The sequence below is a fragment of the Lycium barbarum genome, chromosome 4 (assembly GCF_019175385.1).
Source record: "Lycium barbarum isolate Lr01 chromosome 4, ASM1917538v2, whole genome shotgun sequence".
NCBI lineage: Eukaryota > Viridiplantae > Streptophyta > Magnoliopsida > Solanales > Solanaceae > Lycium > Lycium barbarum.
Genome location: NC_083340.1, coordinates 14,832,109 through 14,849,567, shown reverse-complemented (window position 1 = coordinate 14,849,567; position 17,459 = coordinate 14,832,109). Strand labels below are relative to the sequence as shown.

Here is a 17,459-nt window from a genome sequence, read left to right as displayed (position 1 = left end):
TTACACAAATAGTGCAAATATACCCTTTTCGCTAATGAATTTTTTTCAAAAATCATTTAGCTTATTTTTTAATTAAAAAAATGCCATGTGGCTTTAACAAAAAAGTCTACCCATTTTATTTTTAGTAGACATATTTTTCTAACGCCACATGGCAAATTTTTTTCTAGTGGATCGGGTTTGGTTCATTTAAAAACATATCTCTATGGCTTTAAAAAAAAATAAGACTACCCATCTTTTTAAAAGAGCCAGACCTGACCTACCAGAAAAAAATTATCATGTGGCTTTAGAAAAATATGTCTACTAAAAAAAAAGGGTAGAATTTTTTTTTTTAAAACCACATGGTATTTTTTTAATTAAAAAATAAACTAAATAATTTTTAAAAAAAATCCGTCAGCAAAAAGGATATATTTGCCCTATTTTGTAACGGCATGAGTATATTTACACCACTTTTATCATGGGGGATATATCTGCTTTAGATTACAAAGTTGAGGGGTATATTTAGACCTTTTCCCTTATACTAATTATGAATAGTTACTTTTAAGGTGACGACCATATAATGTAATTTCTTTTAACACTTTGTCACTATATAAAAGTTAAATCCAAAAGATAATTGTTGGAGTTATTTCAATTGAGAAATGAGGAAGTAACTACAAGTGTCTAGAAGCAATATTTCTTCTAGTAGTATTTTCTATTCCGTACGTAGAAAACGTAACAATTAGCAAATAAGCAGGAAATGAGAGTGACGCCGAAGACTTAAGAGCAATTGACTTTGGGAGTACTATTTTTCCATGGAGATAGTTTGATAGAAATCTGCAACTATCATTTTCATCCATTTATGTATAATTACTTGTTGGAAGAAACAACTAACAGATTGATCGATTACTATCCTTTGTTTTTGACCATTGAAATGTTGGGTTGTTTCAGATAATCTCATTTGATCATTGGTCTCTTTTATGGGAGTAGTTAAACATATTATCCTTGACGTGAAAGCAATACATCCAACTTGTAATTAACCCTCTTTATCTGTTTATTTTTTCAAACAATTAACGAGTTTATTCTTATTCTACTTATTCTCTTCATTCTTTGGGTCAACCTTCTTTTTTCCTATCCCTTTTTTTTTTATTCATTGGGTTGGGGAGGAGGGTCGGCATATACACTATAATTTAGGCTCAACTTATATATGCTGATAGTGTTGAAATAAATACACATTAGTGTATTTTAATCTATTGTAAAAGACTAACAGATAACCTGCCTAGTTTTCCAAGAATCACCACTTTTTATGAAATGTTATACTCTGTCATTGAAGCAAAGATGTAGTTAGAATCACAAGACGAACGTTCTGTAGTTATTATTTCCTTTTTGGGTCCGAAAAGTTATATAGTTCTGTAGTAAGAAGTAAATGAACTAGAAATGGAATATTAATTACCTTTTCTTTGGTGTCAAATCGGAAGTGATTAACCAATTTTACATTTACGAGCCTAAGTTTTCAAAATTATCTCACCCTCAAACTAGTGAAGTAAGCATTGAGCCTTCAAGGAGGAGAAAATATTCCAGGGGAAGAACAGTTAAAAATGGCCTATACAACAACCCTGAATATAAAGCATAAGAATGATCAAAGAGGCTGAGCCTTACATTTTTAACGGTAGATCAAACAGAAAATTAATGCAATTATATTAAGTATGAAAAGAGAAAAAGAATTTAACATATTGAGTTTTTTGTATGAGAAAATATCTCCAAGTATGTTGGTGTGCTAGTGCTGTTGCTGCTGTTGCTGTAAGTTGATCAGCTTAAAGTATGCTCCATCCTTGTTCTCTACCAATGCAGAGTGAGTTCCTTGGTCCACTATTTTCCCATCTTGTAAAACAGATATCTGATCTGCATTTTTTATGCTGGATAATCTATGTGCCACGATGATAGTAGTCCTGTTTTGCATCAACCTGTCCAATGCTTGTTGAACTATACGCTCAGATTCCACGTCCAGAGCACTTGTAGCTTCATCTAATAGCAAGATTTCAGGGTTCTTTAGAAGAGCTCGGGCAATGGCTACTCTTTGCTTCTGTCCACCGGACAGTTGAACTCCTCGCTCCCCAACTTGGGTCGAGTAGCCATGGGGAAGAGCACTAATGAAATTATGTGCATTGGCAAGATTAGCGGCTTGAATTACTTCCGCCTCAGATGCCCCCGCTTTTCCATAAAGGATGTTTTCATAGATTGATGTGGCAAAGAGTGCTGGTTCTTGTTGGACCAGGCCAATGTGCTTTCTTAGAGACTTGAGCTTTAGCTTCTTGATGTCTTTGCCTGTGTAAATACACATCACTAATATGATTAAATCGATCTATGCTGAAAGTTGGAACATTTCTAGTTCAAGACATTACAGGTATAAGCTTACCATCAATGATCACTTTCCCAGATATTGGATCATAAAACCGTAAAATAAGAGCCAGTACTGAGCTTTTACCAGAACCACTCTGCCCTACTATCGCCATACTCTTTCCTGCATGCACTCTCATATTGAAGTCTTTGAAAATGTGAACATCGGGTCTTGCAGGATAGCAGAAATCAACATCCTTAAACTGAATTGTGCCCTCAACCCTAGTTACCTCCTCTCCAATGTCAGTTACGATTTCTGTCCTCCGATCAAGCACTTCAAAAACTGATGCTACCATCTGGTTTCCTTTTATGAGGTCTGGTGCCATAGCAAGGGTCTCTCCCATAGCCAAAGCGGTTACAATCAGAACCATAAACGATTTGATAACAGATTTGAAGCCGGTTAGCTCCTTCCCCATCAAAACGGAACCATACCTATACAAGGTTTAGGAAGAATACATGTTAAACTACTGCGAGCTCAAGTGAAAACCGTATTGGTACAAGGCTGTAATCTAAGTAAATAAGCAACTGTGATAATGTATGCAACTGGCAATCTACATTGCTAAACTAGTACTAACTTTTTCCCTCCTGGATAGTTTGTAAATATGTGAAAGAAGTGCTAAATTTATCTAGTCTCAGAATCATCCCCATATCGCCGTATGTAAAGTGCAAGTATGCCAAAGCACTTGACTAGACTGCAAGTTGCCTCCGCCACTCAAAAATAGCCCCAGCAACCAAGAAATAAGATGAATAATTACGACAACATACCATAAGGCAAGGGCGTAAGAGGAGAAGATGAAAAACTGAGAGACTCCGTAAAAGATCCCGGCAATTTGACCCCTGGTAAATGAACGCTTTGCAGGTTCAACAAGTTCACGAGCATAGAGATCAGTTACCTTCTCCTCAGCACAGAATGCTGCAACAGTTCTGATGTTACTTACAGCCTCACCAGCAAACATATTAGCTCTAAGATAGGCTTTGCTCAAGTCACCACCAAAGCCTGACATAAAGAGTTTCTGAAAGAATAACAATACCCATCAACATAATGATATGAAACATATAATTACAGATGCTGATGAAGGGAAAAGATCGAACCTCGCTGATGTGACCGCTAACGAGAAGTGGGTACATAGCTATGACAATAAGAGTGAGCCTCCAATTCAAGATGAATGCAATGATGAAGGAAGTGAACACCAAACCCACATTCTGCAGGAGAATAGTAGAGCGATCAACCACTACAGTTCGCAATAGAGTAGCATCACTTTCCAATCGTGATGCAAGTGTAGAACTTGAGTTGTGCATCTCATCAAACCATCCTATCTCATTTCTTAGCATAGCTGCAAGAAAATAAAGAAGAATTTTAGGGAACTATTTATTATTTGACTAAGACGGACAAAAAGGACTTACACTAAGAAAAAAGATATCAATGCAACATATTAATAAATATAAGAAACGTATGATCCATATTTATCTGAAACCATTAATCCAGACAAAAGTCTATTTCTGGATTAATGATTTCAGATAAATATGAATCATAGCTTTTTTACATTTAGAAGACATTTACAGATACAAGTTAAGCAATTTGTTGGTTAAAGGGCTGATACTAAGAATATAGAGATGAATGAAAAATTATGCAATTACAGTTCTACATATTTACACGATAAGCAAACTCTTGTAAAGCAAAAACATTGGTCATTATATGATTACCAGAAAACATCATTTCTCTCACGCGAAGCGTAAGCCGCTCTCCTATGATTCCAAAGCAAGAATGTGCAATGGTGTGAACAATGACGGTTAATACTGCAGCTCCCAAGAACAGGAAACAAATCTTCTTCACTTCATGGCGTGTTGTGTCCCAATCCATGTAGTAAGACACAAGGGCCTGTGACACCCCTAAGGCAAAGAGAGGCATCTGGGCTCCAGCAATAAATGCACAGATAGTTCCAATAACTCCATAATGCCATTCAGGACGAATCATTGAATACAATCTCCTTGCGGAAATATTTGGTGATTTAACATCCTCTACACCATCAGCACCAATACCGCTAACAGATTTTTCAGAACGAAAGCTAGCTCCACAGCTTCGCGTTGTTGTTCGGGATAACTCACGGGAATACCTTGTGCTGCTTTCCCGTGAATACCTTATGCTGTAGAAAAAGATTAAGCAAATTATGCATATAATGATTGAAACATCAGGTCTGACAGCTTACAAGCAAGAAAATGCCACCATCTTTTATTATTTGTTTGAGCCCACATTAGCAAAAATTGTGAAAGTATCACTAGAACTAGTCGTCAAATGCATGACAGTAGGGAGCTGACTCCAATGCAACAATAAAAGGATATACATCACATTTCTGATATAGTTTGTAATAGAACATATCAGCAGGTAAATATTGTACCTAAGTGGTCGTCCCATGGTTGGCCCTTGAGAAGGATGGCGATGCGAAGAAGCTGCTTGTTGAAGTTGAGCAAGTGATGCATAGGCACCGTTTGGTTTCGAAATAAGCTCCTCATGACTTCCAGTTTCTACTATCTTGCCATTGTTTACAACCGCTATGATATCAGCATTTCTAATGGTAGAAAGGCGATGAGCAACAATTACAGTTGTTCTTCCCACCATCACACGATCAAGAGCATCTTGTACACTTTTTTCAGACTCAGCATCAAGTGCACTCGTAGCTTCATCTAATAGAAGAATTGACGGATTCTTCACTATAGCACGAGAAATTGCAATCCTTTGCTTCTGCCCCCCAGATAATTGAACCCCTCTTTCACCAACCTGTAAATGATGTGGCCTCAGATATGTATGATATTATGTTTTATTAAATTAAATTGTCAGCCTTACGAGGCCTTTCTTGAATTTTCCTGTGAAAAGTGAGAAGAAGACAAAAACTCTAGTTGAAATTTGTTTTTCTTCAAACAATATACAATAGAGCTCCTTAAGTAGGAATTTTGAGTTAGGCAAGGTTCTTAATCATTGGGATCCTTAAATATGTCATAATCAATAAGAATATTCTGCACAATTTTCTTAATATCATTCACTGGCACGTTTATTAAGAATATTCTACGCTATATTTTCAATAATTCTCTTGGTTTTCAAGGCAAACATTTCAATGCTAGACAGTGAAGCAGCTTGACTTTGTTTATTTTGAAAACAGGAAATACTAATAAACCACTAGAATAGTAAATAATCGCCTAAATAGTGCTTTTGAATACTGAACAATTAACGAAAAGAAAAGCAGCAACAGCATTCTTCTCCAAAAATGATGCTGGTAATGCACAGCGAAAGAAAGCCCTTGTAACACACGGGAAAAGTAATCTATTCTCAGTTATTGTAAAGACGTATGGTGCCAGAAATCTCCAAAAGACCATCTTGCTTGTTTGTCGGCTGAAGAGAAGCCAGAATAGTTACCAAGATAATGACAAGAAATATAATTTTTGTAGGAGGAACTCAACATCCAAATAATTCTACCATGAATAAAAATGAATGTAGATACCTTTTTTGGAACAATAACCGGAAATTCAATGTTCAAGGGAGGGAGTCAGTACCCACATTTCGATATTGGAAGAAAAAAGGAGAACAGGACATATCCACATAATGACCAGGAATTTAATGTTCAGAAGAGGGAAACGAATTCATGTAGCTCAGATACAGTTGTGGACACCCGCCACCCGCTAGGGATGCAGATTCAGAAGTCAGATTCTTCATCACCTAAATCTTAGGATTCCGAGATATGGACGAGAGTATGGGTATGGCTGTTAACACAACCAATAAATGTATACTGTGACAAAAATATAAGTATATATTTCGACAATTAATTGAAGTTATTAAGTTAAAGCTAGTGTAATTAAATTCTTTGTAAACACTTAATATTTTATTCATAAGTTATCTCGTAAAATAGCAAAACTGTTCTACCACTTTATGTGTGTGTATATATATATGACATAATCCCAAATTTAGACCAAATACCGTATCAACCTATACTTCTTGACCATACGTGTATCTAGAAAACCCAAGTTAAGTTGACCAATTCCAGTGCCGATCTCACACCCACATCCAAATTGTGTCGGATCAACATGGACCATGGGTGCGGCAAAGATTTTGAAGGTCCTGAACAACATAGACTCATATCTCAATACCCAAACTCTGATACAGTGAGAAGAAAGAAGAAATGTTTTGCTTGTAAAGACGCGGAAAGGTTTTGCACTGCAGTTGCTATTTTCCATTAAACAACCATACACACAATGAAATGAGCTATGTAAGAACATTTAAAGCACAATCAAATGGAAGTTCTTAGTATGTAATAATAAATAGAAGCATCCATATAATTCTCTTTGCTATAGCGTACATTTCCTAGTGCATGTACAAATAGTTTGTGAAGGACAGAATGTACCTGAGTGTCAAACCTATCGGGGAGGTTGTTGATGAAAGTCATTGCCTCGGAAAGTTTGGCCGCACGTGCAATATCTTCTAGGCTAGCATCACTTTTTCCATAGAGAATGTTCTCTCTAATGGTTGTAGCAAAAAGGGCAGGTTCTTGATTTACCAGCCCTATTTGCTGTCTCAGCCACTTCAAGTCCAGGTGCCTAATATCAGTTCCATCAAATAATATCTGTCCCGAGAACGGTTCATAGAAGCGTTCAATCAAAGATATAACAGTACTTTTCCCTGATCCACTTCCTCCCACAAGAGCTACAACCTTTCCCGATGGAATATCAAGAGAGAGCTTGTCAAAGACCACCACATCGGGACGAGATGGATAGCTAAAACATACATCTTTAAATTGTATGTGTCCATCTACTTTGCTCAGCTGCTGACCACTCTTGGAGCTGGTTTTACTGACAGTATCTCGTTCAATCATCTCAAAAATAGGATAGGCAGCTGACTTAGCCCTGAGGAATGCTGTAATATCTGGTGCTGACTGCCCCAGTGACCTGAGAAGCAGTTAAAAGTTAAATTGAAGCCCAGATTCTGCATAAACAGAACAAAGGCTGGGCAGCTAGTGAAGCACCTACTTTACGACCATTCAAAGTCTGAAGTCAAGATGTATGCAATGCAAAACCTTCCAAGATAACATAGACGCACATAAAGACCTCTATAAACTAAGGAAAATGTTTGACCAAGGATAGAAGTAACGAGTAGCTTGATCAATAAGGATGAGACACGATGTCACGGGCATCTGCTTTCTCACTGACTTTTCATTAATTAGAGCATGGCCTATAAGGGGTAACTTTAAGAATTGCTCCAAAATCTGAAACCTAGAAAGGATAAATGTATGTATTATCTATCCTTTAACCAATAGAGATATGTTGAAAGAACCAACTTCTTTAAACACAAATAAGGTCATTGAAATTCTCCACACTACAAGACAGCAAAATTATGGTGTTTCAATTAAGTGCAACTGATTGAGCCTTACAGAATAACCTGCCTTATAAACTAGCCAAAATAATCTGATATTATTGTCAGATGTAAAAACGTTTAGTCTTGGGAGTAGAAAACTACACTTGGTGTTCTTCACATCCAACAACTCCAAAATTTTGAAACAATAGTACTAAGATCAATTAGTGTTTCTTGGTTTATCAATACACAAGCAGTATGATTAGCATCAGCTTAACACAACAGATCAATTCTATCAAGAGTCGCTACAGAGGCAAGAAAGAGGTTATTCATTATATATCATAATATATAAGTAGTAATGAGATTCAGAGAAGCACTGAACTCTCAAGAAAAGAGGGCACTAGTCTCGGTAAATACTCGTAATAGTTTAGTTGTTTAAGATAATGTTGTAAGATCATTTTGAAATTGAGTATGAAAAGAATAACTTACAGGCCAGCAATGACAACATTGAGCATGGTGGTGAAAGAATCTCCTCCATTTGCAATGTTCTTGTGCACAACAATGCTAGTGAACCACACAAGCAATGACCAAGAAAGGAAAAGGACACAATGCAAAGTGCCCAAACCCATGCCTTTGGCCAATCCAGCTTTTTTCCCATACTTATAAGTGTTCAACAAGGCACCTTTATACAATTTAACCGTCTTCTCTTCTCCAGTAAATGCTTGCACTGTTCTAATATTAGCTACAGCCTGATAATACAAAAGATCACTAAGCATAGAGCCAAAATTATGAGGATTAAAAAGTTAAATGGGGGTACTATTTATATGAATACGACATAAGAGTAATGCATGACCCTTTCTTGAATAAACTACTCTACATCTTAATTTATATGACACTCTTTATTTTTTTGGAACGTCCAAAAGATTTGACGCAACCAATTTCCATACAAAACAACAACTACGCTGCAGTCCCAAACAAGTTGGGGCTAGCTATATGAATCCTCAATTCTTCATTTAAGCGCATATCATCATCATAAGAATAACAATTTTTTATACAATTTTCAAAACTTCAAGCTCATTAAGATATTAATTTTTTTAAAATTTTATGTGATATTTTCTCCATCTAACTAACTTTTCAACCATTATCTTAATACTTTCTTCACTGCCATATACTCCCTCGTTCAAAATAATTGTCCACTTACAAAATCAAGAAGGAATTGACTTTATTCTTCTAGATTTGCCCTCAGATTTGCCATTATTAAGTATTAAGTGATCATATCTCAGTCTGTCAAGTTAATAGTAATATGCAAGTGCAGTTTAGTCAAAATATTTCTTTTTTCAAGGAGTTAGTATTTTTTAAAGAAATATGTTAAAGAATAAGTGCACACTTATTTTGAACCGGAGAGAGAGAGAATAATTTAAGTCAATTTTTGACACGTTAAAACAGATGTCTAGTCAAAAATACCATCATATAAACTGGGAAACTTGAAGCACATTTCTTTTGACATCTAAGTAAGGACTTTTATGGAACAGTTAGGAGTGCATAAATACCTCTTCAGCAATTTCACCAGCTCTTATATAGGATTTGCGGACACGGGCAATGAGGCCAGTGGCAACATAAGCATAAATACCACCAGCAAGTGCGATCAAAGGCACAATTGAAAGTGTGACCAAACTGATTTGCCATACTCTTATGAACCCAATTGTAAAACCAGCCAAGAAACGGCTCATATAGTGCAAGAAATTCCCTGCCTGCACCACAAACTCATTTCCATCATGTTCATTAGTATAATGTTTGTACTCAATATGAATCAAACACATTTAACATTGATTTAAATATTTTACCCATAATTTACGGAGTAAAAAACTAAAAATACATGTTTAACTTTAACATAACACATGGGTAATAAAACAATGAAACGGTTGACCATTTTGGAATTTTGTGAATACTTATAACTAATGAGGATTAAAATTAGAGTTTACACAATAGTTGAGGGACGAACGTGTTATTAACCCTTATTAATCATAGTAAAACTTATGTAGTTTGGCGGAAACAGTAAATATTGATGAACTTTTTACTTGGATATAGAGAAAACAAAATACTCCTCTGTTTACTTTTACTTATCTACTATAGACTTCTTAAAAATAGTAAATGAAGTGTATATTTTATCATGATATTCATATTAATTGATATATAATTACATTGGATTTAAAAAATAATTTAGAATGAATAATTAATGCTAAGAGTAAAATAAGAAAATAAATTATTTTTCTCTTGATATGCGAAAGTGAACAAATAAAAATAAAATCTATTTATTAAATAGTGAACAAGTAAAAGTGAACGGAGGGAGTACAAATTAAAGGAGATATAAACCCTCACATGACCATACAAGGGGTTTACGTATTGCCTTGAACTTGGTAAAATGAATGCAAAAGCTTGTTTATTACTCGTATTAGGTTTAAAAAATATATTTAAAACAAAAGTCTCCCAAAATTGAACGGATAAGGAGTTTGAAAGGTGAGATTATATTTAATGCACATAAATTGTGTTTCGATTCTCAACATATTCATTTTACCATTTTTTATTTCTCAATTGTCTTTAGTTCTTTACGGTTTGCCTTTAAGAACAAGATGTTCTCAAAGAGTACACCGATTCTGAATCAAGTGGAAATACATTTTGTTTATAATAAAGTAATCAACGGTACGGATACATTGATAATGATATAGCATATATTATTGCATAATTGGTAAATAATAATAATTATTATAATAAAAATGTTTTGTTGGGGAATTAATACTTACTACTATGCAGGACCAACATGAGTCACAAGGAGTTCTTTTCTAATATTAATTGCTCTTCGAGCATTGATGAGTACCGCATTCAATTTGAGAAACATTCCAAAAGAGTATTAAAATAAAAGAAAAAGATTATTTTAATCACATTATACTTGGAAATCCAGCTGGCCAACAGAAACAAGACATAAATTTATTACCATTCAATAATCGTGGTTTTAGCTCTTTTCACATCCATTAGAAATAACAAATACACTATATAATTCACTAAATTATTCCTATTTATTAGATGTTTTAATAGGAATTGAGCAGTATTAAAAAGAACTAATTATTTAATGTTAAGGATATAATTGAAAATAATAGTCAACTTTAGTTTTGAAATCCTAAAATGACAATTATTTTAGAATAATCTGTTTGTGCTAAAATGACTATTAATTTGGGATGGGGAAATAATTTTAATATAAGAAAAAAAGAAACAAATTCAAAAAAATAATTAAAGCCACCAAATTGCATTTACTCGTTTTTCAGATTAGCTGAAGGAGAGTTAAAGCCTTTCCCGACTTTTAAAACCTATGGCCCAAATTTTCCTTCGTTATAATGAATAACATGATGTAATCTTGAAGCTCCCAACTACTAACCAACTATAGAAAGTAAGCTACCTTCAGAAAAAAAAAATATGAGAAAAATATGTACGAATATTTTACTTTTTCTACAATAGTATGTTTTTCATAACAACAACAACAAAAAAAAAAAAAAAAAAAAAAAAAAAAAAAAAAAAAACACAAAAAAGGATTTTAATCTTGTACTGTTAAACCTATGTTTTTAACTAGTAAGTCTAGAAGAGGAAAAATAAATTGTAAGAGAGGCAGAGTAGCTCAACAAAATTGATGGTCTAAAGCCAGATTTTAATACTGGGCCTTCATTTTAAGAAGAAATAATAAATTATGTGCGTCCATCCCTCCTCCTAGCTTGGGAGAGAGAGAGAGAGATTGGATGTAGATATTGAAAAGGATGGAAAATGAAAATACCTTCTCGGAAATAGCATCCTGAACAACAATAATATCACTGGTAATTGCAGAAATGACTTCTCCAGTAGAAGCTTCAGTGTCAAAGAGACTTATATCTTGATTCAACATGGACTTCAAGTATGCCATTCTCATCTTTGCTGCTTGCCTTTCTCCACTGTGCATCCAACAAGCCACCTCTTTTAAAAACAAAAACAAAAACAAAAAAACAATTTAGTTAGAAATTTTACGTATATATTTAATGACATAAGGACGAGAAGAATTTTTGTTATATATATATATACTTATGTATTTAGTCATTATGTAAAGAAGAAAACAAGAAGTAATTGATCAGCAATAAGCTCAAACCTATCCATGATGCAAATAATATCACCACGCTTAGGTACACAAAATCCAATGAGTACTGCAAATAACAATCCAAAAAGGAAATAAGTTCCTCAAAAAATAATGATAAACCATTAAGTAATGGGATATATATATATAAAGTGTGAATTTTTTTTTTCATTGCCGGTCTATTTCAACATGTTATAGAAGGTCATCTATTTATTTTTAAGGTTATTGTTCCATTTTCTATGGACAATTAGTTACATGTAATAATCTGTTAAGTGACCAGAAAGCAAACAGTTAAACTCTAATTTAACTTTTGAATACCTAAATTGGAGCTTCATTTTTGCATTACCAAAAAATGCATAAACTAACTATGAAATTTATCGCTAATTTTCCACTAAATAGTCGTAGTTAACAGAAATTTTTAGAATTAGTTGCTAATTAACAGCTCGTAGTTAATAGATTTTTTGATGATCCAACATTAAATAGAATTAGCGATGAATTTTTATTGTTTAGCCGTAAAACTTATTTGTGGCTAATTCCTTGTCTTTTTTCTTGTAGTGTCATAAATTCTCTAGCATTTTCTTCATATAGAAAAGTTGTACAATTTGCAAAAGAAAAAACTAGCTAGAATATTGCATACCTTGCCAACTTTATGAGAAGTTTCAGCAGGAAAAAGGTAAGCAAGACCAGCAATATTTATCAATTTCCCAAAGAAAATGAAGAAAACAGGAACAGAAGCGCCATGTATGCAAGCACCAATGGATCCCAAAAACATCAACAAATAATCATAGGAATCAGCAAAAGAGAACAGCTTCAACAATGGAACTTTCTTTATAGATTTTTTGGTTTCTTCTCCATCTTGCTGCTTCATTTTTGTAACACCGCCGACAGATAATTCATGACCTTGTTGGTGATTCATTTTTTTGTTTTAAACTGGACTTTATTTTGAGCAATATAGCGACAACAGTTTTGGTTCTTATAAAAGAGTAGAGAGGCAGTAGAAAATAAATTAGGAGGGGAGGTTGGAAGAAAGGTGTGGTAATTAAGTTGATTAAGGTAATATAGAGACTAGAGAGAAAGTCAAGGCAAAGACAGTTGCAAGTACGTTGCAAAAATTAAATTATACAACAACCCACCACCATGGTTGCCAATTAAGAGACTCCAATCCATATCCCAGTTCTTTTATAAAAACTAGTAGTAAAGTAATTTAATTTCTCATGGCCTATTTTATTTGTCATTATTACTAAAAGTAATTTGTGTTTACACGGAAAACCATTACAGTTGAATTTGTGTACGTGGTCAAGGACACGTGGATCAATGTAACCAAAATTATGAAATAGCAAGTAATAATTAACAAGACAAATGAAAGTAAAGCATAGCTAGTTGTGTAGCCTGGGCCTTGGAGAGGCTTTGAGCTAGTGTCTCCGGGCGGTGAATCACTATAAACATCACGAATTAAGCAAGAAAGAGAAAATCCTAAGACTAATATGAATACTCTGTATTGTTGTATAATGTTTTTTATGTCTTATAATAGACTGAGTACCTCTATTTATACTAGAGCTTTGGGGTGCATGATCCACAAATTATGCTTTTTGCATTATCAATACAAATGCAAAAGGCAATAAAAGGTAATAAAGGGACTTAATGCTATGACAATGAAAGGTAATGAACGCAATAATGCACATTTAAGACTGGAGGAAGACTTGGAGTTTCTTGTAACGGTTGCACATTGAATGACGTTTGACCGGTGAGTTGGCTTGCTTCTCCGGACCCCTTATAATTTCTATCTCCAGAAGCGGCTGCCAAGTTACTCCTCCGGAGCGCAGTTATGCTTTCCCGGAGCCCCTCGCTTGCTCACTCTAATATGATATGTCACTAGTGCCACGTGTCATCCTTTGATTCGTCCACTTGGCGTCTTCGGATTTTACCCTATACAATTTGTCCAAAATATTTATTAATTTTAAAAATTAAGATAAAATTAATTAGTTTTCTCGCCTTACTTTTACTCTAATAAATGTGGAGATCTAGACATTTATGTGGCAAAGGAAGAGTAATACTCTATCAAATTGAGATCAATAATTTAGTAAGGATAATTAAACTAGCTAGTCAAATTAGTCTTTTAATGAATGTTTTTTTAAGGGTCGTGCAAAAAACAAACATGACGAGTAAAATGGTCCATAGAGAGTTGTAGAAACTGTACAATGGTGACTTGTCCTCATTCATTCCCCAAGAGAGAATATATATGTGATACAATATTGAACCCTAAGATATCTCCATATCCTAGAAATAAGGAAACTAACTAATATATGATAATTATCTCCCTACAAATATGCTACCAAATAATATCAAATAATACAAAGATATTATACCGCAATACCCCCCCCCCCCCCCTCAAGTTGGAGCATGGGAATCAAAAATGCTCAACTTGGAAAGCAAGAAGTCAAACTGAGTTTTGCCGAGAGCTTTGGTAAAAATGTGTGTCAATTGTGAAGATGTGGAAACGTGTGACGGAGAAATCAAACCTTCATTAATTGCATCACGAACAAAGTGACAATCTACCTCAATGTGCTTTGTTCGCTCATGGAAAATCGGATTTTTTGATGTGCAAAGCGGACTAACTATCACAAAACAATTTGATCACCTTGGGATGGTGTATACCTAAACTCAACAACAGACCTCTCAGCCGCTTCAACTCACAAGTGACCGCAGCCATGGACCTATATTCAGCCTCTGCGGAAGATCTAGAAACTGTATGCTGCTTCTTTGTCTTCCAAGAGATGGGAGATTGTCCTAGAAATACTAGCCAACCTGTCAACGAACGACGAGTAAGCGGACAAGCCGCCCAATCAGAATCACACCATCCCTGCAAAGTTAACTCACTGTCGGCACGTATCAAAATACCCTGTCCTGGTGTGCCTTTCAAATAAGGGACCACTCGTAAGGCCGCTTCCCAATGTTTAATCTGGGGTTCTTGTATGAATTGAGACAAAATATGAACAGAATATGCCAAGTCCGGTCGAGTGACCCCCAAATAAATCAAACGCCCGACTAATCTACGGTAGACCTCCGGATCCGACAACAAATCTCCATTTGCAAGGCCAAGTTTATGATTTTGCTCAATAGGGAACCCACTTGGCTTTGCACCTAACAACCCTGCTTCAGAGATAATATCAAGAGTATACTTGCGTTGACACAAAAACAACCCTGATGAACTGCGAGCTACTTCAATACCCAAAAAATATTTGAGAGACCCAAGGTATTTCATTTTGAAACAATCACTCAAATAGGCTTTGAAAGTTGCAAGTGCATCGAAATCATTCCCAGAAATAATAAGATCATCAACATAAACCAAGATATTAATCTGAATATTCCCCCTAGTAAATGTAAAAAGAGAATAGTCAGAATAAGATTGAAGGAAACCGTACCCTTTCAAAGCAGTCACCAATTTTGCAAACCAACATCTAGGGGCTTGTTTCAACCCATACAGCAATTTGCGCAAACGACACACCAACGTAGGATCTGGACTTTCAAACCCGGGAGGGAGCTTCATATACATCTACTCATCAAGGTCACCATGTAAAAATGCATTATGAACATCCATTTGGTGAAGTTCCCAATTTTTGGATGCTGCAATGGCTAGGAAGGCTCGAATAGTAGTCATCTTGGCGACCGGAGCAAAAGTTTCATTGTAGTCAATCCCCGCTTGTTGATGATTTCCCAACACAACCAAGCGCGATTTGAGCCGTTCCACATCTCCATTTGACAAAAACTTGGTCTTGTACACCCATTGATTACCAAGTGCTTTCTTACCCGGAGGAAGATGTTCCAATGTCCATGTACCATTGTCTTCCAATGCACGTATCTCTTATTTCATTGAGTGTCTCCAACCTTCGTGTTTCATGGCTTCTTTGAAGGTCTTAGGATCCTTACCCGAAATAATAGCTGCAAGAAACTTACGATAATTTACAGAAAAATTATCACAATTAATATAGTGTGCCAAAGGATAAGGAGTACCTGAGGATTGATTGTTAACCGGAGTTGTAGGAGACGGACTATTAGCAAAAACTGAGTGTGTCACATAATCACGAAGCAAAGCAGAGGGAAATTTCTCCCAAAAACCACGCCCCAAGCCACCTTCCACATTCGTGGCTAGGGTATGGTGTTGCTGCCCCCCATCGCTGCCAGCGGGCGCTGGGTTCCCAGCGGGCTGTGCAGTGGCTGCTGGCTGCCGCTCAGCCTCGCTGCCAGCGGGCGCTGGATTCCTAGCGGGCTGGGCAGTGGCCGTTGGCTGCAGCTCGGCCTGGCTGCCAGCAGGCGCTGGTTGGGCTATGGCTTGCGGCTGCTGCCCGGCAGCCTCCGAACTATCAACTTCGCCCCCTAATGCATCCCCGTACACCATAAATCACGATCAATTTCAGCACCCACATCAAAAAAATTGGACGAAATATTAACATCTTCCGGACAAGCAAAAGGAAACACATCCTCCACAAACTTTACATCACGAGAGACAAAAAATTCCTTCGTATCAAGATCAAACAACCGCCACCCCTTCTTACCAAACGGATATCCCACAAACAAACACTTTCTGCTCCGACTAGCAAATTTGTCACCCTGAGTTTTTTGATTATGAGCAAAGCACAAACACCCAAAAGTACGAATAGCATCAAAAGAAGGAGGTTTATTGAATAAAATTTCGAAAGGTGTTTTATTTTGCAATTTGGGTATGGGGGTACGATTTATGAGATGAGATGCAGCAAGAACACATTCACCCCAGAAAAAAATAGGCAAATTGGCCAGAAATCTTAGAGCCCTCGCAACATTCAACACATGTTTATGCTTTCTCTCTACTCTCCCATTCTGTTGCGGAGTACCCACACAAGAGGTTTGAAACAAAATACCAGTGGCGGTAAAATAATCGATCAAACAATTAAATTCGGTACCATTATCACTTTGTACAACTTTAATGGTTTGATTAAATTGTCGATTAACCATAGCAACAAAAGCCATAAACATCTGAAACACTTCTGTTTTATCAACCAACAAGTAAATCCAAACAGCTCGGGAAAAATCATCAACAATTGTTAAAAAATAACGAGCTCCACACGACGAAACATGTCGATATGGGCCCCACAAATCACAATGTATTTTCTCAAATATTCTAGCTGCTTCATTATCACTTAAAGGAAATTTGTCTCTAGGATGCTTAGCACATAAACACACCTCACAATCCTTTGCTAAACTACTCTTATCACTACTGACATGAGGAAGCAACTTAACTATTCTCTCGGAAGGATGCCCCAATCGTCGATGCCACAATTCCAATGCTGACGTTGCCACGACAGTAGACACATGTTACACCACGTCCGGTTTGCTAAAATAGTATAGTTCGTCCGGTTTGCTAAAATAGTATAGTCCGTCCCTCCTAACGCTCGTTCCAATCAGCTCCTTCAGTGGGTCCTGAATAGCACACATATAAGAATTAAAAGAGACAATAGTATGTAAATTATCAGTAAGTTGGGGGACGGAGAGTAAGTTGCAACGTAAATAAGGCACATAAAGGACATGATGTAAGGTGATTTTATCTGACATTCGAACAGAACCTTCCAA

At 35.9% G+C, this 17,459-nt stretch overlaps 1 protein-coding gene across 1 annotated transcript; it reads right to left on the bottom strand.

The window, feature by feature from the left end:
- Window positions 1–1,572: 1,572 nt before the first annotated feature.
- Window positions 1,573–12,992, bottom strand: LOC132635310 (ABC transporter B family member 2-like). The gene is made up of 12 exons (XM_060351638.1): window positions 12,493–12,992; window positions 11,871–11,925; window positions 11,526–11,701; window positions 9,256–9,456; window positions 8,195–8,454; window positions 6,762–7,302; window positions 4,767–5,146; window positions 4,075–4,514; window positions 3,463–3,704; window positions 3,136–3,383; window positions 2,390–2,802; window positions 1,573–2,298 (listed from the first exon to the last, which is right to left on the bottom strand). Exons 1-12 carry the CDS (start codon window positions 12,769–12,771, stop codon window positions 1,751–1,753), a joined length of 3,783 nt encoding a protein of 1,260 aa, XP_060207621.1. The 5' UTR covers window positions 12,772–12,992; the 3' UTR covers window positions 1,573–1,750.
- Window positions 12,993–17,459: the final 4,467 nt, after the last annotated feature.